At 49.2% G+C, this 25,363-nt stretch overlaps 1 protein-coding gene across 1 annotated transcript in view; it reads right to left on the bottom strand.

Moving 5' to 3' along the window:
- DNAH5 (dynein axonemal heavy chain 5) overlaps positions 1-25,363 on the bottom strand; it is a 5,174,212-nt gene that overhangs the window by 3,829,938 nt on the left and 1,318,911 nt on the right. The window contains exon 23 of the mRNA XM_078687662.1: positions 22,890-23,091. Within this exon, the coding sequence (XP_078543788.1) occupies positions 22,890-23,091 (202 nt within the window). The remainder of the gene's footprint in view (positions 1-22,889; positions 23,092-25,363) is intronic.

Genomic DNA, 25,363 nt, shown 5'->3' with positions numbered 1-25,363 from the left:
ATTTCACAACATACATACAAGAATAGACTACTGGTTTGTCACGGCGGGACTCAACCGTGCTGTTGAGCATTGCACGGTGCTCCCGCGCACTCTCTCAGACCACTCCCCCATTCTGTTAACTTTAGATACCCCAGTGAAGGGATACACACCGTTCACGTGGCGCTTCCCGCCATACTCCCTGTTGGATCCGCTCTTCCGCGGTGAGTTGGCGGAGGCGATCGATGTGTTCTTTGAGAAAAATGTAGGATCCGTAGAGGACTTCCAGATAATTTGGGAAGCATTTAAAGTTTATATCAGAGGTATAGCGATGTCCAAGCACTCCAGTGTCCTAAAGTCTACCAGGGCCACCTTGGCAGATCTTGAGCTACGACTGCAAACGCTAGAAGCACGTAGTAGAGCTAGCCCGGATGACGCCACAGAGAGTGACATTAGGCGCCTTCTGGTGGAATACCACGACGCCGCGGACATAGAGGTACAACATTTAGGCAAATACGCCACAGCCCGCACCTATGGCCCGGGAGAGAGGCCGGGCTCAGTATTGGCTAACGTCATCAAAGGCCAAAGGAGAAAGGCGCTAATCTCAGATTTACGAACCCCGGAGGGAGATAGGGTGACAGACGAGCCGAAAATCGCAGCAGCCTTCAGAGACTACTACTCGGAGCTATATTCCTCCAAAAGCGGTTACATGTCAGCCGACATTTTGGATTATCTGGAACATATACAACTCCCGTTTCTCCCAAACTCCAATAGGGAGTTCCTGATGTGCCCTATACAGATGGACGAAATCAGGGATGCGCTGGCCTCCATGAGATCAGGCAGTGCGCCAGGCATTGACGGACTATCAGTCGAATTCTATAAAGCGTTTCAGGAACAGCTATTGCCGTACATCCATACCCTTCTCAAGGACATAAGTGTGCAAGGCACTATGCCCAGCACTATGAGAGAGGCGATGATAGTAACGATTCTGAAGCCGGGTAAGCCACATGACGACTGTAGCTCGTACCGCCCAATATCGCTGCTAAACGTAGACACCAAGCTTTACGCCAAGGTGCTAGCGAATAGACTGGCGCTGCTGGCTCCCGACTTAGTGGCCCCGGAGCAGGCGGGTTTCATCCCATCCAGAAACCTGACCTACAACCTTAGGACGGTGTTGGGGACCATCCAACATGTAAAGCAGGACACACCAGCGGTAGCGCTCTTTTTGGACATGGAGAAGGCATTCGACTCCGTTGAGTGGCCTTTCCTGCTTCAGGTGTTGCGCCGTATGGGACTTGGTGAGCCCTTCATCCAGATGATTGGCGCGCTCTATGACGGCCCCTCGGCAAGGGTCCGTGTTGGTAATGCGATCTCTAGCCCTCTCTTCATAGGACGGGGCACCCGTCAGGGTTGCCCTTTATCCCCTCTATTGTATGCACTCGCCGCAGAACCTCTTGCTTGTGCGCTCAGGGAGTACCACAGCCACGAGGGGGTTCGGTTCCCCACGTACAAAATTGTGGTGTCTATGTATGCAGACGATACGTTGCTATATGCCCATGACCCCGCTACTACGCTCCCCCCCCTCCTGAGGGAGGTGGTCCGGTTTGGTGCACTGTTGGGACTCAAAGTTAACTGGGCGAAATCGGTGGTGCTGCCGCTCACTCCGGTGACCACACGAGGGGAGACGGAGTACCCTGTTCAGTGGACGGAAGACCTGATTAGATACTTGGGGATCCAGATACACACGGATCCGGACCAACTGATCAGCCAGAACTACGGGAGGGCGGTCAGTAAGCTGGAGGACGATATCGAGATATGGTGCAAACTGCCCCTTACGCTGCTAGGCCGCATAGCCATAATGAAGATGATAGTGCTACTGAGATTTTTGTTCCTTTTTAGCGCGTTGCCCATTGTGCTCTCCGAGGCCTTCTTTCACCGCTTGACCAGCCTGATGATAAAACTGGCATGGGCAGGGAAGCAACCGAGAGTCAAGTGGACAACGCTTACACTCCCGTACAACTTAGGGGGATTGGCGGCGCCAGATCTTGAATTATACTACAGGGTGGCCCAGGCGTCACACCTACACACCTGGGTACACGGCGACAAGCAAATCCCACACGTCAGGATGGAACGATTATTCGCCCATCCACTGCTTCTCCCGGCAACGGTCTGCCAACCGCAAGATCGTCGGACGGGAATACTGGATTCCATCTCCTCTACCAATCACGCTTGGCACTCACTCCTCTTCCGCCAGGGAGGGGCAATGATTTATTCGCCGGAGATGCCGATAGAGTGGATGCTTTGGCTCCAACCGATGATGGACAAAGCAGTCACACAGGAACTAAAAAAACTGGGGCTGAGCAAGGCGGGCGACCTGTTCCAGAATGGCACCGCCAAAACCTGGGACCAAACTCGGGGGAATGGAGTTGACCCACCGCTACTCCAGAGATTCCACTTTCATAGAACCCGGAGCGCCCTCTCGGAACTTCTGGGTCCAGACATGGCGGAGCCGCCAGACATCCCAGAATTATCGTACATAATTACACACAAAGACCCCAAGAAGCTTTTGACAAATCTCTACAGCATAGCTAGATCTCATGGGGAGCACCAACTCATGAAAGCTCGCCTGGAGTGGCAGAGCGACCTGGGAATCACGCTGGACGACGCGACGTGGCGCTATTGCTGTGACAACACGAAACGCATTTCCCTTAATGGGAAACATCGGCTCATACATTTTAAATACCTCCAAAGGGTGTATTACAATATGGGCTGCGTCCGGAGGCTCACTGTGAGTGCTGCCGGGCGGCGGACGCCGACTTCCTGCACCTGTCTTGGGGGTGCCCGGGTGTACAGACGTTTTGGTGCGAAATATTTGCAGAGACGAGCAAAATACTGGAGGTAGACTTGGAAGTCGATCCGGGAATAGCACTCATAGGCAACTCAAGGGGGCTCCCGGGGGCGATCCGCAGACTCACGGATATGGGGATGCTAATGGCCAGGAGAGTAGTGGCTCAGTGTTGGATGCGAGGCCCCCTGCCGTCTAAGGCCAGATGGGCTCGGGACATGCTGTACTGTAGCACGCAGGCGGAGACGTACAGTGAACTGCTGCCTCCAAAAAGCCGCCCGAAAAACTTCTGGGCCCTATACAGCACCTACTTGCAGGGACAACAATCTGACGATGCGAGTTCCACGGACGACACTCCACACGGGTTGGTGGCAGACCTCTTGTACGAAATGGTCCAGGACCCTAGCGTAGGCAAGGTATGATGGGGGCGGGGCTAGACGCGCCAGCAAGGGGGGGGTCGGGGGAGTGGGGGAGGTGACTGGAGCGAGAGGTGCACCTGCGGGGGTTCACCAGGGAATCCACACACCTCACGTAGATGCCTCTGAATGCTGCACTAACGATAAGAAGTGGGACCAGATCTCCATCAGGGCCCGTCTACCAACGGCCTTCCAGACATTATCAGAGGTGGAGCCGGGAGCGGGAAGGGCTATTGCAGACACGGGTAACATGATGCGGGGCGGGGAATTTCTTTGAGGCTATAGGCAAGGGTAAGGGGTGGGTAGTTCAATGGGGGAGTTCCAGGGTTGTTTGGGAGGGAGAAAAAGTTAAAACTGCACATGAATATCGGCTGTTGCTGGCACTTATGATCTATGCTAGATACTGTGACCACTAGGACCATCTCACGCCGCCAGACCCCTGGGTTGTTGGCCACCAGGCTGTGTAACAGATAAAGTGGAGTTGACTGTAATACCTGTGACGCGGCCGGCCCGGGGGGGTTGTAGGCCAGAAGCTGTGTTAATTGAAATTACCATCTTTGTGCAATAAAAAAAAAAAAAAGGAATGGTAGAGAGTACAAAGGTCTACTGCATATACTAGTGATTAGAGTAATCTCTATATACAGAAAAGCAGAGGTCCATTAAGTGGGGTTGGAGGGGGGATGCAGTCACAGCACCAAGGGAAGGTGGGAGGGATACACGGGTATGGAGAAAAGGCAAATCAGAAAAGTGAAGAAACATTTGAGGATCGTCAAGGGGGAAACGAGGTAAGAGGGTTAAAAGACGAGGGAATGGGCAAGATGGCGGGTCAGGGTCCAGAGAAAAGCGGCTGAGATCAGCAGCAAAATGGCGGCCAGGACAAAAGAAAAAATAAAGAGGTCCAGGAGAGTCCGTGGTGTAGTTTCTTTCATTCGAATGTGGCTGCAGGGCTGCTGCCTGCATCTGTTGTATTCACAGCCCCGCTGCTTTGTTTTGCGCAAGGGTGTGTGTGCCCCGAGGGCCGCTCCGCACAGGCCCTCTCTACTGGCCCAGAATTGCGGGGGCTGCTGCAGGCGTGGGGCGGCCGGGGAGCGCGGCCAGGGCTCACATTTCTCGGCGGGGGCTGCATGGTGATCCTGCAGGTCCGGGAGAACCATAAATCCCTGGTGTGGAGAGGAGCCTCCGGCGCTGCTCTGGCCCCCGGGTGCGCGGGGAGCCCGGGCTCCGCTTTTCAGAGTGGGCCGGGGGAGCCGCTGTTGTTGGGTGGCGGGTAGAAGTCCCAGCAAGGAAATTCAAGGGAGCTGGTAGTGAAGCCTTTGTGTCCCTGAGACTTCCGAACAGGAGACAAGCTCAGCTTCAAGCCCTTGGAGATCTTCCTCAAGATGATAAAGTACACACAAATTCCTTTTCTCCTTTCCTTGGCAATAAGTGACCACTGCAGCTAACCCCAAAGAGTAGCCAGCGCAGGGGCAGTCTCCTCCTTCAGCTACCTTGGTTTCTCTCCTTGGCAAAGGTTCATCTTGATTCCCAGAAGTGATCTAAAGTCCTAGGCCCCAATATTTATACTAGTAAATCCTCTGTTCTCTGAAGGCTGAGAGTGTCTGTACCTAGTCAAAACCAGTTCTGTCCTCCATGGTGCAGCTTCCTGGCAGGAGGTAGAGACAGCATTGTTCAAAGCAGACCTGGCCCAGGTAGCTGAAAAGAAATCTCCTCCCCCTACTCTCTATTCAATGTAGGCTCAGGCAAGTGAAAGGAAATCTCCTCCACCAACTCTCTATTCAACCCAGGTACTATTCAGCCCAGCCCGGACTCATCAGAATGCTGGAGCCAAAGCCCCCTCCAGCCCAGTTTCACTCACAAACCAGACATGGAATACGCAAACCTAGAAGAGGCATCGTGGATGGTTAGGCAAGAAAATACCTACTTTCTAAATGTGGTATTTTCAAACACTGAATGTAAAAATCACCCACGCTAAAATATGTATTTTAACATTCTGAGTTCAGGCATACTAAACTCGTTTTTCTACCTTGTTGCCTGGGTCAGTTAGGATTATAAGATGTTATAATCAAACTGCCTATTCTGGCCTATGTGAACAGATAGCCTGCAATAGTGAAAAACGAAATTGGCTGTAATTTATTATCTGGACATGCCACACACACCAGGCCATGTCCTACTTTTCACATACAATACACCCTGCCCACAGGAGTATCTGGGGCCTACCTTACGGGTGACTAACATGTAGAAAAGAGAACGTTTAGGGACTGGCAAGTGGGTGCCCTTGCCAAGTCGACATGGCAGTCCCAGACGGCACACAGGCTCTGCCATGGCAGGTCTGAGCCATATTTTACAAGCTGCTTCTGTGTGTGGCACAACCAGTGCTGCAAGCCCACCAGCAGCAGTTGATTTATAGGCCCTGGGCACACATGGTGCACTGTACAAGGGTCTGACAAGTAAATCAAATAGCCAATCATGGAGTCACTAATCCATTACAAAAATGTACAATGGGAAGCACTTACACATTGGCACTGAATAGCAGTGGCAAAGTGCCCAAAGCATGTAGATCAGCAAGCAAAAACATAGCAAAAACATAGGAGGCAACAGCAAAAAATGGACGGGAGACCCACGCCAATGGTGCCAGGTCTAACACGTGTCCCCTACAGCTGAAATGTGGGGAGAACTATCCACCCTCTTGGGAGTTCTCTTCACTAAGGTGGAAAAATCTGGACAGACCATCAGCATTGGCCTGTTCTGTACCAGGGTGGTGTTCGACTGCGAAGTCCATCCCCTGTAGGAAAATGGACCACCTCAACAGCTTTGGATTCTCACCCCTTATCTGCATCAGCCATCTGAGTGGCCTGTGGTCGGTCTGAAACCGGAAGTGAGTCTTAAACAAGTATGGTCTCAACTTCATTGCCCAGACCACAGCAAATGATCACGCTCAATTGCATTCCACCTCTGTTCCAGTGGAAGTAACCTTCTACTAATGAAGGCTACAGGTTGGCCTAGGCCCTCCTCATTCATCTGGGAAAGTACAGCCCCCACACCATGCTCTGAAGCATTTGTCTGCACAATGAATTCCTTTGAGAAGTTGAGCACCTGAAGCATGGGCACCGTGCACATGGCAGCCTTCAGGGCATCAAAAGCTTTCTGACAGGTGTCAGTCCAGTTCACTTTACTGAGCTGCTTCCTGGAAGTCGGTGCTGTCAAGGGTGCAACAATGCTGCCATACACCTTGACAAACCTACGGTAGTAACATGTGAGTCCTAAAAAGGCTTACACCTCTGTCTGGATCTTGGGGGGGGTTCTCAAGCCAGGATGGTATCAATCTTGGGCTGTAGGGGCGTCACCAGGCAGCTCTCAACCTGGTGTCCCAAGTACACCACAGAACCCTACACGATCTGGCACTTACTCGCCTTGATCAAGAGGCCTGGCCTCCGCAGCACCATCAACACTTCCCAGAGGTGGCGCAGATGTTCTTCTCAACTGGCGCTGAACACTTCAATGTCATCCAGGTAGGCGGCACTGAAATCTTCCAGTCCAGCCAACACCTGGTTGACCAACCTCAGAAAGGTGGCAGGGGCATTCTTCATTCCAAAGGCATAACCGGGAATTGGTAGTGCCCATCTGGTGTCGAGAATGCTGACCTCTCTTTTGCCCCATCAGTTAAGGTGATCTGCTAGTACCCAGACATTAAATCAAATGCCCTGAGGTACCGTGCAGCTCCTAACCGATCAATGAGGTCATCAGCTCTGGGTATGGGGTGCGCGTCAGTCCTGGCGACTGAATGGAGTACTTGGTAGTCCACACTGAACCGGAGTTCTGGTGTGGCACCAGTCAAGGCAGCCTTTGGGACCAAGACCACTGGGCTGGCCCAAGGGCTGTTAGAGGATTCAATCACCCCCAACGCAAACATCTTGGAGACCTCCTCCATGATGCAAGCTCTCATCCTGTCAGTCACACTGTAAGTTTTGTGTTTTACAGGAGCACTGTCCCCAGTGTCCACATCATAGATGCACCAGTCAGGGAGAACAGATCAGCTTGACAGTCATCTTGCTGCTCAAGGTTCAGGGCAGGAGAGAGGTTCACACCATCCACTGACCCATCTTGCTCTTTTGCAGACAGGAGGTCAGGAAGAGGCTCAATCTCCTCCTCCATTCCATCATCTTTCTCTAGGAGCATGCCCACATTGGACCTCTTCAAGTTGGGCTTCGGGCGGTTTACATGCAGGACCCGCAAAGGGTTCCTAGGAGACCGCAAATCCACCAAGTAGGTGACATTACTCGACCACCTCAAATGGTCCGGTCCACTTATCCTGGAGCACACAAGGCTCTATTAGGGCCATGACCCACACTTTCTGTCCAAGCTGAAACTCGATCAGAGTGGCATTCTGATCATACCACTGTTTCATCTCCTCCTGGCTGGCTTTCAGATTCGCCTAAGCGAGTTGTCTGAAATGCCTAGATTGGTTTCTGAAGGCCAGCATGTAGCTATATACATCCTGGGGAGGTTTCGTGGGAGCTTTCTCCCAGCCTTCCTTTACCAAACTCAGAGGCCCTCTTACAGGGTGACCATACAGCAGTTCAAAGGGACTGAACCCTAAGGACTTCTGGGCACCTCTATGTAAGCAAACAGAAGGCAAGGCAAGAGGACGTCTCACTTACTCCTCATGGGTTCCTGAAGACCCATAATCATGCCCTTCAGGGTCCGGTTGAATCTCTCAACCAGCCTATTACCTTGCGGGTTGTAAGGAGTGGTGAACTTGTAGGTTACACTGCACTCCTGCCACAGGGACTTCATATACTTGGATATGAAGTTCGTACCACGGTCTGACACCACTTCTCTGGGGAATTCCACATGGGAGAGACTCCCCATCAACGTACGTCCCACCACAGGGGCTGTCACAGTCCGGAGAGGGATGGCATCCGGGTACAGGGTGGCAAGGTCCACCAAGACTAGGAAAAACCTGTTGCCCATGGCTGTCTTGGGATCCAGAGGCCACACAATGTCAATGCCCACCGTTTCAAAGGGGGTGCTGAACACAGAGAAAGGCTGGAGAGGAGCCTTGTGCTTCCTCCCACTCTTACTACTTGCCTCGCAAGTCTGACAGGTCCTGCAATGAGTATCTGAACTTTTGTGCATTTGGGGTCAATACAAGTGGGTGACAAGCCGTTTAAAGGTCTTGTTTTGTCCCAAATGTCCTGCTAAAGGTACATCATGAGCCAGACCCAGTAGGAAGGCTCTGAAGCACTGAGGCACCACCAGCACACAGGCTGACCTAGGCTCAGCAACCTTAAGCTCACTAAACAGGAGATCATTTTTCCAGTAGATCCAATGTGATCCAGACTGATCACCTGCTGCATGGTTTGTGGTCTGTTGCCGCAAACCCAAAGAGAAGGGCACTTCTTCTGCTCCTCACAGAACTCTTCCGCGGACGGGCCTCCTTCCTCCTGCCACTGGGTCAGCTCAGGCAGGTGCCCCAGTTCAGTCACTTTCTCTACTGTAGGTTCCAGGGCATCCCCCTTAAGGTCTGCTCCTCCTGGACCGTGGGAACTTTGGGGGCCGATTTACCATGCCCCCTGCCTCTTTTCTTTAAGACAGGCACCTGGGCCACTATCTCAGGCTACAGGTCCTATTTAATACCCTTACTGGCTGTCATTGACCAAGTGGTCATACACGCCCACTCAGGCAGACCCAACATCTCAAAATGAGACCTTCTCTCCACCTTAGCCAAAGCGAAGCTTTCCAAATCATTGCCTAGCAGACATTCAACAGGCATGGCTGGCCTCACAGCTACTTGAAAGGTACCTGAGACACCCCCCACTCAAAGGGAACCTGGGCCACCTTGCAGTGGCTCTCTGAGTTGTCAGCGACAACTGCAGGGTAAAATGCATGAGGTATCACCTGCTCCACAGACACCAGCCGACAAAGGACAGCTGTCACACTGGCTCCGGTGTCTCTAAGAGCCTACACCCTATGGCCATTGATGGTCATCCACTGCCTGTATTTCTTAGTGGGATCAGGCAGCTGGGTCCTAGGGACCATCTCACTGTCTCCTAGAGAGACTAGGGACATCTCTGTGGGACCCCACTCACCCTGGGCACCCAAATCCTCCCCCAGGGCTACACTAGCCATCTGCCGGGGCGGTGCACCAGTGGGTGCTGCATTCGCTTTCATGGGATACTTAGGATCCCAGAAGCAGTGGCCCACCTGACCACAATTGTAACATTTCCTGGGCCCCTGGGAGGCGGAGCTTGCCACGGCCGATGGCGGACGCGTAATCAAAACGCTCCGCGCTAACGCCTCGATAATCCGACATATATCCTGCTGGTGAGATCCAAGAAGGGGCACGGTGGTGACCGCACACGTCCGGAGGTATCTGCGGCCGGAATCGTGGGAACCAGAGCAGCTGTGGGACGTGGAGACTTGCGCGACGGGTGAGAGAGAGACGCCTAGGCCGCTCATCCCCGTCCTCGGGTGCCACGCCGGCCGCAGTGCGTGACTGGACGTGTGGCTGGCCGCGTCGGCATCGGCCCGGTAGGGGGGCGGAGAGCCACGAAAGGCGTGGAGGACATCTGGGCCCCCCGGCGGAGAGGCGGGCAGCACCATTATGACCTAAAACGACCCCATGCGTACTGGCAGGGCCCACAGCTGACCCTTCTCTGCTGCGCTGTTTGTGACCCTAGGATCTAGAAACTCAAGGTCCCTGCAGATACACCTTGAACTGAGTAATCCAGCGGATGCCTGCCTGAAGTGCCCCCAACTACAACGCCAAGCAAGCAGGGAGAGGATCTGAGGCCCCCTGAAACCCGGTGGCTAGTGACGAATTGGGACACCCCCTGGTGCGCTCTCCGCCGGGACTGGGCAGTGTGCACCTCTGGTGGCGCGTGCGTTTTCGGCCTGGGCGCCCGCTGATGCCAGCCACGTGGCATGACAGTGTTGGATACTAGCAGTGTGGCCCTTGCGGCGTGGTCGGCCCAGGGGGAAAGTTGGCCTATACCCTTTGCTCTGAGGCTGGTGCAGGTGTTCAGGCTCCGGATCTCGGCGGCTGGGTACTGGGAGAGCGAACGGCCTAATCCCGTCGTGATACACTATCGCGACGCAACTAAAGTGCGTGGAGGGAGCCGCCCTGTGATCGGAATGGGCAAGGGCGACAAAACCCAAACCAAGTTGCCATTCAAGCAGGGACGCACTAGAGCCCCGGAGGTGCAGGTAATGGAGTTGGACCCACAGGCGAGAGGAGCCGAAGGCACGTTCTACGCAGACATTAAAACGATGTTAGTTTCGATGGAAAAAGGCCTCCAAGATAGCATAGCATCGTTAGGCTCCAAAATAGATGCCTTGTCTTATCGTATGGACCGTATGACCGAAAGAGTCGACAAGCATGCTGAGAGAATCGACATGGCAGAGAGGCGCATAACCGTGGTCGAAGAGGTGCAAACGGAACAAGACAAAGTCCAGAAGCAACATGACAGGATTCTGCAGGTCATCCAAGACAAGTCGGAAGACTTGGAGGCCCGCTCTTGAAGATCGAACATACGAATCACTGGAGTGCCGGAGACCACTCAAACGGGTAAAATGGAGCTCTTCATCGAGAAGCTACTGCCAACGCTGCTAGGTGCGGAGGCGTTCTCTCTGATGTTCATAGTGGAACGAGCGCACCGCACGCTGGGCCCTCGCCCGAAGCCGGGAGCACCCCCGAGGCCAATCATTGCCAAGCTCCTAAATTACAGAGATAGAAACACGGCCTTGCGGATAGCCCGTGAGAAAGGGGCACTACAATACGAGGGTTCCGACATCTCTCTGTACCCGGACTTTACTGCGAAGGTGCAAGAAGAACACAGACAGTTTACCCCGTATAAGAGACAACTCCGTGACCTAGGTTTGGACTACGCCATGCTTTATCCAGGGAAATTGAGAATCAATCGTCAAGGTCACTCACACATTTTCATGGATCCTAAAGATCTGCACAAGGCATTGAAAGTCTGGACAAAGGAACGCAAGGGTAGCCCCAGGAATCAGAACGGCGAGGAGGACACTGGCAGTCAACTGGACAAACAGGACTAGAATGACTGAACTGATAAGTAGTTTTGCTGCCTAAGGGACGCTTGGCTGTTGACGGCGAGCTTCGCGTAACCTTGAAACTTGGCACTGCACGAGGAGCGTTACGAAGCTCCTGTATCTCCTGCCCGCACCTCGGGGGACGATGCAGAGGAATCCTGAGGCTTTGAGATATTGGTGAGACAGTTCTGATTTGCATGTTTCGCTGCGCTTAGAGCAAGCACGCCAGGTTAGCTTTATTATGTGACCAGGGATCCAATGCAACTCTGGAATTCGCCTGAACCTGAAATATTTTGGTTGGGGGATGCGCAGGCCTGTAAGCATATTATAGTGACCTAACTGTGCCCTAATGGCTCGCACCGGAACCATCTATTTTGGCGTTGGTGGCAGGGGAGTTACCTGCATAGGTTCTACCGGGAGTAGCGGCCGATCCATCTGGCAACCTCGGCCCCGCGCTGTGTGCCCTGTTGATCCCATTTTGGGATGTGTTTGAGAGTAATTGGGGAAAATTGGGAGGGGGACGTTAACATGCTGGGCCAAGTTGGGGTTGGTCTGCTGTGGGAGGGGGGTGGTGGGACTATGAGGGGTTCTCTAACAGAGATATTGCATATTGCTGAAATTTGTACTGTTATATTGAGGGGATTGCTTAATCTGACTTTGCACATTATGACCATGTCTTACACAGTTAAACACTATCCAACACCACGGCACGATGGCTGACACCCACATAGACGGGAGACCAACACACACGCCTAAACTGACTGTTCTTACTTGGAATGTCCGTGGCCTGAACGACCATCGCAAGTTTAGAAAGGTCGTCAGCTACCTGCAGCGCCAGCACGTAGATGTAGCTTTGCTTCAGGAGACACACCTTTCGACACATAACCGCATGCTTCGTTGCAGGGGGCTGGAGGGCAACGTCTCGGTAGTGGGGTTCACCACTAGCGCCAGGGGGGTCTTGATGTGGGTTAATCCGAAATCCAAGCTGCAGATCCTCACGCTAGATGCGGACCCAGAGAGGAGATATGTCATGTCTAGATGTTACGGCCCAGCTACGGACCTGATAGTTGTCAATACCTATGGCCCCAATTTTGACTCGCCTGACTTCTACAAGACTCTCACGGCCAGGATCAGACGACTGGACCATGGGAATCTGCTGATGTGGAGAGGGGATTTCAACCTCACTCTGGACCCTACTCTAGACAGATCCTCCGGCCCTCCCCGCCGGCCTGCGTCTGCTGCCCTGGAGCTGCAGACCGCTATCACCTGCCTCGATCTGGGAAATGTATGGCGGTCCAGAAACCCACAACAGGGAGGGTACACGCACTTCTCAGCATATCATAATATCCAAACTAGGATAGATTACCTGCTGGCTTCCACCTCCCTCCTAGACCGAGTGAAAGAATGCAGGGTCTTACCTAGAACCCTGTCTGATCACTCACCGGTCCTCATGGAAATTCAAATACCAAGCAAACTCGTACCACCATTTACATGGAGGTTCCCACCAAACTCATTGCTAGACCCAGTGTTTAAGGGAGAGTTGGCCGAGGCCATAGATTTGTTTTTTTAAAAGAACGTAGGCTCCGTTGAGAGCTTCCAAGTAGTATGGGAGGCTTTCAAGGTTTATGTTAGAGGTGTAGCTATGTCGAAGCACTCTGGCATTCTTAAAGCAATCAGGAAGAGACTGACGGACTTGGAGGGTAAGCTGGAAGAATTGGAGCGCAGACAGTCTCTCTTCACAGACGACGTTGTGAGTGCAGAAATTAAGACACTACTAGTGGAGTATCATGAGAAAGCGGACAGGGAGATCCGTTACATGTGCAAATACTCCACGGCTCGGGTGTATGGGGAAGGGGAGAGACCGAGCGCAGTATTGACAAACCTTATGAAGGGGAGGAGGCGGCGCCAACAAATTTCTATGGGTCGCACCGCTGCGGGAATACCTACTACAGATGAGAGAGAAATAGCCGAGACTTTTAAATCTTATTACTCGGATTTGTACTCCTCAAAAGCGGAGGGTATGGAAGAGGAATTAGACGACTACCTAAGTCATATAGACATCCCTTCATTGGCCGACCATGATAGGGAATTTCTTATGCAACCGATTGAGAAGGAGGAGATTTTAGACGTACTTGCCAGTATGAAATCGGGCAGTGCACCAGGAGCTGACGGCCTAACGGCAGACTTCTACAAAACTTTCAAGGACCAACTGCTACCGCACCTTTCGGCCCTATTTGACGGCATATGTGTAGAGGGCCGCATGCCGCACTCAATGAGAGAGGCACTCCTGGTAACCATATTGAAGCCGGGAAAGCCCCCAGAAGAGTGCAGTTCATATAGACCCCTGTTGTTGCTTAATGTTGATACCAAGCTGTTCGCCAAGGTACTAGCCACTCTATTGGCCCTGCTTGTGGACGGACTGGTTTCCCCGGACCAGGCAGGGTTTGTCCCCAGCAGAAACTTAGTTTATAACATACGTACGGTGTTGGGAGTGATCCAACATGTCAGACCGGACAGGAAGGCACTGGCTGTCTTCCTTGACATGTAGAAAGCCTTTGACTCCGTGGAGTGGCCCTTCATGCGTATGGTGCTGCAACGCATGGGCTTGGGACAGCCTTTTCTGCAAATGCTGGGCGCGCTGTACCATGGACCGAGAGCGAGGCTCCGCATAGGGGACCTGGTTACGGATCCATTTCCCATTAGCAGAGGTACCAGACAAGGATGCTCCCTCTCGCCCCTCCTATATGCTCTGGTAGCTGAACCGCTGGCCTGCGCGCTGCGGGAATACCACGGGAACAAAGGCATAGGCTTCCCGGGCTACAGGATCATAGTTTCGATGTACGCTGATGATACCTTGCTGTACATATGTGACCCAGATAACAATCTATCACCAGTACTTCGGGAGGTGGTGCGCTTTGGGGCGCTCTCAGGGCTACGGGTCAACTGGACCAAGTCGCTTGCCTTTCCACTCACGCCGCTCACGCAACAAACTCAAATGGACTACCCTCTCCAATGGACCACAGACACGATTTGATACTTGGGAATACATTTGCACACAGACTCGGAAGTACTCTTCAGAGCAAACTATGGCACTGCGGTTAGCAGATTGGAGGATGGTGTGGTACAATGGAGTAAACTTCCACTATCCCTGATGGGGCGCATATCCTTAATAAAAATGGTCATGCTCCCGCGTTTTCTGTTCCTGTTCCTTACCTTGCCACTAGTTCTCCCCAAATCATTTTTTGCACGACTACAACAACAGCTGACGAAGCTGGCTTGGGCGGGCGGTCAGCCACGCGTTCGGTGGACGACACTTATTATGCCTTACACGATGGGCGGGTTGGGAGCCCCGGACATGGAAGCATACTACAGAGCGGCGCAGGCGTCGCACTTGCACACATGGCTACACGGAGACAGAAACATACCTCATGTTCGCATGGAGTCCATCTTTGGACAACCTGGTAAACTACACCTCACTATCTTTCGGGCGACTGATCGCAGAACGGGCATACTTGATTCCCTGACAGCCACTCACGCATGGCACAGCCTCTTGCGAATGCAGGGAGGGGCACTGCTGTACTCACCGGTGATGCCAGTAGACTGGGCTAGGTGGCTCCCGCCGCTAATGGAGAAGGGAGTGATTGCAGCCCTACACACCCTGAACATAAACACGGCAGATGGAGTAGTTAAGACGTGGGAGCAAGCCTTGGGTCCCAGCGAAACGCCCCCGCTGCTAACGCGTTTTCAGTTCCACAGGGTGCGCAGCGCTTTGGGCGACATATTGGCAGGGACATGGCGGAACCCCCAGAGGTCCCTGAGCTGACGTATGTACTCAAGACCGCATCACCCAGGGGGCTGCTGTCTAGCCTATACAAGCTCACACAAACGCCTACACGATACCCATACACCAAGGCGCGGCTGGCATGGCAGACTGACTTAGGCCTGGCACTAGATGATGACACATGGAGCCACTGCTGCACAGTCACTAAGAAGGTCTCACTAAATGGCAGACACAGATTAGTTCACTTCAAATTCTTAAACAGAGTGTACTACACCCCGGCACGACTCTTTAAATATGGCCTGCGAGATTCGGCGGGCTGTGAAAGGTGCACTGCCCCTGAGGCGAATTTCCTGCACTTTGCTTGGCAATGTCTGGGGATTCTGGGAGAAAATCTTTGCTGAAATAAGTGAACTGACGGAGGTTGAGATTACACCGGATCCCTTGATAGCTATATTGGGTTACACAAAAAAGTTACCCAGAGCAGTTAGACGACTGGTTGATATGGGCCTTCTGATGGCCCGCAGAGTGTTGGCTTGCTGCTGGATGAGGGGCCCTCTCCCAATGCCAAAACGCTGGGCGCATGATATGCTCTACTGCTGTACTCAATCCGAAAATTGCAGCGAACTGCAGCCCCCCACCAGCAGGCCCAAACATTTCTGGAGCCTATACCACACGTACTTGATGAGCAATAGAGATGCTGATACACCCACAACAGCATAGGGAGTGGAGTGATGTGCTGATTGGAGGGAACAGGACAGATTTAGTAGTTGCTTTTGTGTTATGTTTACATGCCCATCACGGAGTCTCCTACCGACCATGGGACACATAACTGTGGAGAAGCGCCGCCTGCCCGTACTATGGGTTGTTGGCTAAACGGCTGTGTATATTACTGAACAATCTAATGTTATAGTACTGAATGTATGACGGTTGTCGGATGGAGTCAGATGGGGGAGGGGGGTAGTTATTGGGGATTGCGATTACAAACTGATGTACTTTCCCTTGAAATAAAATAAAGAAATAAAAAAATAAAAAAAAACATTTCCTGGGCCCCTTCTGAACGGGTTTATCTGTTGGGGCCCCTGGCTTCTTCTCAGGGGGGAGGCTGGGAACCCTTCCCTTGGGGATTACTTTGGGGCCCTTTCTGGAACTCCCACTGTTTACCCTTGTCCCCCCCACTCTTCTGCTGGGGACCCTGCCCACATTTGGTGAAGTCTCCCACATGACCCTTTCGGACCCGGGTACTGACCCAGAGGTCTGCCTCCTCAGCAAGCTTCCTAGGACTAGACAGCTTACTACCAATCAGGTGCTGGTGTAGTTCTGGAAAACAATTACTGGACAAGTGCTTCCATGCAATCAAATCATAGAGCGCCTCAAAATTATTTACTTTACTACCCTTCACCCAACCATCCAATGCTCTGCAAAAAAAAGACACGTATTCCACCCAAGTACTTGGCTCCAGCTTCTTGCAATTTCTAAACCTTTGTCTATAAAGCTCTGGGGTCAACCCATACCTGGTCATTAAGGTCCTTCATGTGGACATAGGAATTCTGGTCCTCAGAGGGCAAGTCTAACAAGGTGCCCTGCCCATCATGCCCATTCGCTCCCCAATCCTTCTCAGGGACCCGGTGGGAGGACTAGGGGGCACATGCATCATTGGTTTTTGCATTCGCAAACGGTGCGAATCGGTAAAATCGTCCGTTTGCGAATGCAAAAACCATTTTTGGAATGCATCAAACTTTGTTGCACAATTCGCTTTTTTTTGCACTTCCAAAAAAAGCGAATGCATTTAAGGAATCGCATTTGTGCGATTCCTTAAATGCAATGCATCATTTTTTCTAAAATTGCGAATTTGGAATTTGGAAGTGCAAATTAACACGAGGTTGAACCTCGTGTTAATTTGCGAAAATATTTACAAAAACTAAAAAATGCATTTTTTAAAGTGTCATGTTACAGACACACATGTCCTTATGACATGTGTGTGTGAAACATGCACTTTTAAAAACATTTCAGGGGTGCAGGGGGGGGTCCTTTGGACCCCCCCCTGCACCCGTGGAATGCATCAACAAATTGCGAATTCTTAACTGCCTTCCCATTGACTCCTATGGGCCTTTCGGCCCATAGGAATCAATGGGAATTGCGAAAATGCACTTTGGAATTCGCTATTTATTTGAGAATCGGTAAAAATTGCGATTTTTACCGATTCCCAAATAAATAGTGAAAAAAATGATGCATAGCATTTTGCAATTCTTATTTTGCGATTCGGTAATTTTCGCAAATTAAGAATCGCAAAAGCTATCAATGATGCATGTGCCCCATAGTCACTTCATAGGCCTTAAACCATTGACCAATATCTTCATGCTTGTGGAAATCCTTAAATACATCTTTGGGGATATATACTCTTGCTTCTACAGGCATAGATGGTGGGCTGCCACCAGAGGGAGTAATCTCTAAGCTCTTTGCTTTCAGCTCCAACTCCCTCAACATTCTTTCATGCTCTGAAGGCATTCTCTTTTCTTCCAAGGCTAACTTCTTATTTTCTAATTACATCTGCTCACCCATTTTGAGCTTGGCGAGCTCCATCTTATGCATTCTAAACTTCTCCATTTCCTCCAGGTCTCCTGGTGACTGACCCTTTGAAGAAATACCGCTGTCTGCCCTGGAAGGTACTTTCTCCCTAGTCAGGCCCAATGGCTCCTCCAGCTGTCTATCTGTATTCTCTGCCTCCTCCCTAGACTCTTCAGGATGCTCAGTAGCATTTCTAGATTCCAACCAGGCCCTCAGCACCTTTTGGAACTCCACCTTCTTGGTGATGCCTCTCACAGAGATTTTAAATCTTCTACAGATGGTCTTAAGCTGTGGCACAATGTAGGTATCAACCCTCTCTTCTTTTGTAGATCCATAGATGCATTGGATGCTGTTTTGCTCATGGTAACAAGAATTAGCCGTTCTTAGCAAAAATAGAAGTCCCAAGGAAAAAATTATACCAAAATGTACGTGGCGCGTAATGGTCTGAACTCACTAATAGTGAACACCAATCACTGTATATAAATCACAAATGCAAGTTCAGAATCCTCACCGCTGACCACCGGTGTTAGAAATGGGGGTCTCTAGTTGGAAGAGGTAGGTGCCTTTGACCAAGTAGGGGCCCTTGCTTCTAGTCAGGGTAAGGGGGCTACACTACTAAAATAACCACTGCTCACCCCCTTGGTAGCTTCGCACGAGCAGGCAGGCTTATCTCAGAGGCAGTGTATAAGGCATTTGTGAAAACATACAGTAATACAGTGAAACCACTACAAATGGACACCACACAGTTTAGAAAAATAAGTAATCTTTATCTAGATTTAACACAAGCCCATACGACAAAAATCCACAATACAGTATTCAAAAATATGACTTTCAAATGGTAGAAATAGCTTAGTTCAATGTAGATGGTAAATGCAACGCTTTACTCTCAAAGTACCTTGAATGCGCTACGCAATATAAACAAAAAGGGTCGCAGGAAAGGCGATGCATCAGTTCCTTGCTCCGGGGGAGGCGATGCGTCTGTTCGTTACCGGAGAGGAAGGAATGCGTCTGTTTCTTACTGTATCCCAGTTATGATGTGACAAGATGGCAACTCGATGCGATGTGACAATCCGGTGCGATGTGATAAGATGGTGTCCATGATACAATGGCACAACATAGTTACGATGCCTGCACGCCCGTGGGCCATGTGGCGAAATCGGTGGTTTCTTGAACCGCGACAGTCCCTGCAACACGCTACTTTGGTGATGCGACGGCAACCTCATAGGCGGCGACACGCTTCTCCGGCGATGCTACACGCTTCCTCCGCGATGCGACAGCAAACAGCTGCTGCGGTGGCACGCTTCTTTGGCGATGGGACGGTAACAGCTGCGGCCACAATGCGCTTCTTGCTCATTGTGTCGCGCTTCCAGCTACCAGTGACAAGCACTGCTAAAACAACAGCAGGCACCTCTCTGCAGGTAGAATTCCCAGCAAGGAAATTCAGGGGTCTGGTGGTGAAGTCTTTGTCTCCCTGAGACTTCAGAACAGGAGGCAAGCTCAGTTTCAAGCCCTTGGAGATCTTCCTCAAGATGATAAGGTACACACAAAGTTCCGTTTCTCCTTTCCTTGGCAATAAGTATCCACAACAGGCCAACACCAAACAGTAACCAGTGCAGGGGCAGTCAACTCCTTTCCCTTCTTTGGTTTCTCTCCTTGGCAAAGGTTTGTCTTGATTTCCAGAAGTGATCTAAAGTCCTGGGGTCTGGGCCCCAATATCTATACTACTAAATCCTTTGCTCTCTTAAGGCAGAGAGTGCCTGTTCCTAGTTAAAACCAGTTCTTCCTCCCTGGTGCAGCTTCCTTGCAGGAGGTTCAGACAGCATTGTTGAAAGCAGACCTGGCCCAGGTAGCTGAAAAGAAATTGTCTCCCCCTACTCTCTATTCAATGTAGGCTCAGGCAAGTGAAAGGAAATCTCCGCCCCCCTGCTCTCAGTTCAACCCAGGTCCTATTCAGCCCAGCCCTGACTCATCAGACTGCTGGAGCCAAAGCCCTCTCCAGCCGCCTATCACTCACAAACCAGACACGGAATACGCAAACCTAGAAGAGGCATCCTGGATGGTTAGGCAAGAAAATACCTACTTTCTTAAAGTGGTATTTTCAAACACAGAATGTAAAAATCACCCACGCTAAAAGATGTATTTTAACACTCTGAGTTCAGGCACACTAAACCCGTTTTTCTACCTTGTTCCCTGGGTCAGTTAGGATTATAAGATGTTATAATCAAACTGCCCATTCTGGCCTTTGGGAACAGGTAGCCTTGCAATAGTGAAAAACGAAATTGGCTGTAATTCACTATCAGGACATGCCACACACACTAGGGTATGTCCTACCTTTCACATACAATGCACCCTTCCCACAGGAGCACCTGGGGTCTACCTTAGGGGCGACTGCCATGTAGAAAAGGGAAGGTTTAGGGACTGGCAAGTGGGTTCACTTGCCAAGTCAACATGGCAGTCCCAGACTGCACACAGGCTCTGCAATGGCAGGCATGAGCCATATTTTACAAGCTGCTTCTGTGGGTGGCACAACCAGTGCTGCAAGCCCACCAGCAGCATTTGATTTACAGGCAAGCCCTGGGCACACATGGTGCACTGTACTAGGGTCTGACAAGCAAATCAAATAGCCAATCATGGAGTCACTAATCCATTACAACAATTTACAATAGGGAGCACTTGCACTTTGGCACTGAATAGCAGTGGCAAAGTGCCCAAAGCATCTAAACCAGCAAAAACATAGCAAACACATAGGAGGTAACAGCAAAAAATGCAAGGGAGACCCACACCAATGGTGCCAGGTCTAACAGTGGGGAACTATAATCCTTCAAGCTTGAACAAACCTACAGCCAATACATAGTATACACCTACTCCCCACTCCAGATGTCTCTGCGTAAATGTGAGTAGGGATTTCTGAAAAAGCACGACTGAACTACTCAGATTTGACCGTTAAATAAGAACCAAACCAACATTGATGGCTTCATGTCATGTAGTTCCTACAAATCTACATAGGATCTGCGCTTTTAGACAGCATATACTAAGGGATTGGTGTCCAGACTGATTCCAGACACCCCCAAAGGATATGTTAGCCTGTAGACCAGCTAGCTCACAGTGCCACTATAAGCCCCACAACCTCACCAAGGAGTGAATAGTTTCGGGCAACTATCGAACATGACAACACCGATCCATCAGGGACCATGGAAACAGTACAGTACTTTTCACTCAGTCACTTGTGCTCATGTACCTAGCATGTATGTAAGTGTGAAGCCATGAATCCCCCTAGGTAGAGTCAACCCCATCATCTGGTGGGAGAGAATTAAGGACCCTGTCTTGGTCTTCAGTTGCACATTCCGCAAGGGATGTCAGACCACTGCGTGCTGGAGTGTCTGCGTGCAGGGACTTCAGTGACTCATGTCAGCATGGAAGCTTTTTCTCTGTTTGCTCAGCAAAGATGAGGTGCTTATATACCCAAAAGGTTCTAGCTAGATGTGTAATGGTACTTTGGGCCTGTCTTCCAAGGAAGACAATAGCAGTGTCGTTTGTACAAAGTTATTATACAGAAGATGGTAATTCTGCTGTGTGATACTAAGAGTCCTCATGCATAATGAATTAGGCTAGTTTTCTAAGAAAACCACACAACATTTCTTTAGCCGATAACTAGGTTTAAGATCAGCCCAGAGCTGTTATGTAGAGCAAGGTAGGACAAATATAGGTAAAAGGTAATATAGCTACCTAGGCCTATATTGGGGAACATTGGGGCTCATAACAAAAAAATAGATAGATCATGTAGCTTTGTCAAATATTGTACTATCACGATCTATGGTTCACTTCTCATAGTGAATAGGAACATTTTGGGAAGATAACTTGCTTTGTGCTGCCCACATTTAAGGGGAAAGGGGCCTGGTGGGAAGGACAACAAGTAGGGCAGGTGTTTGGTTATTATAATGAAGCGTGTTCGTATTGTGATGGGGAACATTATAAATTAAGTTTCAGACAATGAAGGGAGCATTGGAGTAACAAACAGTCCTGGTAAATAAACTAAGAATTATCTGTTGTTTAATTTGTTTGTAACTGTACTTTATGCAAATGTTAAGTAATGTTTCCATGTGAGTTTTATTGGCTAGTATGAGCAAACTATTGTGAAGAAATCAATTTGTTTTCAAAATTGCACTAACAGCAGGGCCCTGGAACACACTTTTAGATATTCGATATTTTCTCCCTCGTGTTTGTGTTGCTGTTGAGCATAAAGAAGATAAAATTGTCGGTACCAGACTCTACTTCAACATATATATGTCACGCAGAATTGGGCATTGTTTATTTGGAGGACACAATAAAAATTCAACCGATACTAGAATGGCATAGGATTTGGACTTCGGAAAAATTGTCTTTGAATCGTTTTATTATTCTACATCTTATGAAGCTAGAAGGGGTGTCGAGGATCAGATGGTTAGCATACATAAAATCCTTTTTGAAGAATTGAGACCACCAGGAGTATTATAATGATCCCACCACCGTATGTACCATTTCGAGGAGGGATTTGAAAAAACTGTGTATGGGCTATTTAAACAAGCGTAGACTTGAAGTAGAACTGAAGAAGACCTCTGTACAGGCACACCAGCTGATTCTCATTTGCCCAACGATTCAACCCTATATCGCAACTGCATTGGGCGATTTTGACAGATTTTTGTTAGTTCATTTCCGATTGGGAATCATCCATAGGTTACTAAGTTATCCCGAGCAGAACGATTGGTCCATATTCTTATGTAATTGCCCATGCGACAAAGTATCGACTCAATCTACTTTACATTTTATATTTTTGTGTAAACTTTATTCTATTCTTAGGAAAAGGTGGATTCTCCCTGTTTTGAAATCTTTTGGTGTGAGGCACTGTTGATCAGCACTTATAGTCCTGCAAAGGTTGGAGTCAGTCTACATTATAGCCTCTGTTAGTGCATTTTTAAAGTCTATTTTTAAACTTAGGAAATCAATTTTAATGCAATTCTGCATATTGTTTAATGTACAGTGTATTCTTGCTTTTATGATTAATGATTTTTTAATCGAATAAAGCTGATTTGATTGATTGAAGATAAAATGAATACTATCCATTATTACGTACTATAATACCAAATTGACATAGCCTGTTTGTTGGACATACCTAATGTTTGTATAAATAATATTTAGGCAAACAATGAATGCATGAATGTTGAGCTAATACTTAAAAAATATAATAAAAAAACGTTACCATGCCTTATCTCACCTGTATAAAGTGCTATTGTTCCCACACAGATGTAATCAGGCTCTGAGTTAATTTCCAGCTCCAAACCTCGGAAATGTAGAATCTGAGATTCAAATTCAGACAGCAAAGGGTTTCCAAGAATAAATCTCTCAATCACATAATCCCTGTCTTTCTGCCAGATGTGGTGGTAACACTTGAACTTTTCCAATGCAGTAAGCACATCCTATACAACATTGAAAGAAGATCATGTTTATTGTTCACATAAGGGAACCAAGTGGTACAAACAAGACGGAACTAAGGAAACGCTCAAGAGGAGTGATGGCAAAAAGACTACTAAAATAAGCAAATAGCGCAGTAATCACTAGCTCAGGTTTGCAAGTAGTAAATTGCTATTAGCTTTTCATTTGTTTCCAGCAGTAGAATTACAACAATTGAACATGAATTTGTTATGTAATAGATCCACTAGTCAGTCATCAACCATGCAGAATTGCTTAATTATCACTGTACTAAATAGCAATAATTACATTTGTGAAATATATTTACAGAGAGAGGCTGCCACTGGACCAAGCACTAACAAAGCCCAGAGCCTCGCTCATACTCCAGAGTGCCTGGATGCTTCCATCATCCATCAATGTAATCACCCATCCATTGGATCATGCAGTTAATCATTCATCATTCATGCATCTATTTGTCCATCCACTGACTTAATTCAATGCAATAAATCTTTATTTGGTCGGATATATGACCATAAAATCTCATAAGAAAAAAAGATTCATATACTGCAAAGTATAATAAAAGGACATTGAAAGTACAATTAAATATCATAGAAAAACAAATCATGCAACCTCACATCGCCAATTTAAATTCATTATGCATATCTTTTTCTCAAACTAAAGGCCTGAATAATAAAATTTAGAACAGCAAAACAAATCAATGAGGATTCATTGTGCAAATAATCCTGACTAGCAGCAGCGAACGAGGACTAGGCTATATTTTATCGTAGACATTATATACTTACATCCCACCATGCTAAAAAGGAAATTACCCTGATGTCTCTGCTCCCAGTTCTCTGGGATCTCAGTGCTGCGAACCCAGATGATATGTGGATAATTACGGGCAACTTCAACTCCTTGAATGCAAAATTAACAAAATAATAGTCTAATATGTTCACAAGATGAGATTTGGGATATCCAACCAATTAAAGCGCAATACCAAAGGGTGGACAAGCAAGGCAAAGAGCTCGCAGCACAAATAAATCAAAAAGGCAGCTGTTCCATAAATGGCAGAGTGATCCTGGATATCCCTGCAGCTTACACACATCCTACCTCTTTCAGGATAGCCACCCTAGACTACAACTGGGTGTCTTTGGCTCATTTCCAAAGAATAAGTATATCAGGAAAAGCAACGGACGCTAATGGTATCCCAATAGAATGATACAAAAAAAATGCAACTGTACTTACACCCCAGCTAGTGGCAATGTACAAGGCCAGTTTGGAAGCATGGGAACTCCCCCGGGACCAGCGGATGACGACGATAGTGGCAGTCCGTAAATCTGGGAAGCCTGCCCGAGAATGCACATCATACAGACCAATATCTCTCATCAAAATTGAAGGCAAAATATTAGCCAAAACCGTGGCCATGAGATTAACACCACACCTCCCTACCTTAATACACCCAGACCAATCAGGGTTTATGCCGAGTAGAAGCACAGTGTTAAACTTGAGGTGTCTTCCTGGTGTGTTGGGGCGTAAACATACTATACAGGAGGTCGCAATTGTTTGTCTCTTGATGCACGCATGGCCTTCGATACAGTCAAATGGCCTTTCCTATTTGCAGTCCTCATGAAGATGGGGTTTGGACCTGAATTTTGCTCATGGGTGAGGCTGTTGTATGCCACCCTCATCGCACATGTGGTAGTGAATGGACATGTTTCTAAGGAGTTCCCACTGCACTTCGGCACAAGACAGGACTGTCCATTGTCACTGCTCCTCTTTGCCCTCATATTAGAGCCCCTGGCGGCATGGGTACAACAAGACCCGGTCATTCGCAGACTCCGCTGGATGGATAGCTGTGAGGACCGACTATCCTTATACGCTGATGATGTTCTTCTATATCTGGCCTCACCTCGGCGGTCTCTCGTGTGTCTCCTGGATATATGTAGCTCCTATGGCCGGCACTTATGATACATGATTAACTGGGTTAAATCAACCTTGTATGTCCTACACGGACCTATACCAACATTACAGAGGGGCTGTGAAGTCACAATAGTGCAGGATATGTTCAAATACTTAGGAATCCATATCACACTTGAACCAGAAACATTCATGACTCTGAATCTCCAAGCACTCCTGCATCGACTGCAAAGAGACACAAAACACTGGAAATCGCAGCTCCTCATGCTCTTGGGGATAGCAGCTCTCTTTAAGATGATGGCGCTCCCAAGATTTCTTTACGCACTGCAAAACACCCCTTTCCCTGTACCCCCTTCGTACTTT

Source organism: Lissotriton helveticus, chromosome 4_1 (assembly GCF_964261635.1).
Source record: "Lissotriton helveticus chromosome 4_1, aLisHel1.1, whole genome shotgun sequence".
Classification (NCBI taxonomy): Eukaryota; Metazoa; Chordata; class Amphibia; order Caudata; family Salamandridae; genus Lissotriton; species Lissotriton helveticus.
This window is presented reverse-complemented; position numbering and strand designations above follow the sequence as displayed.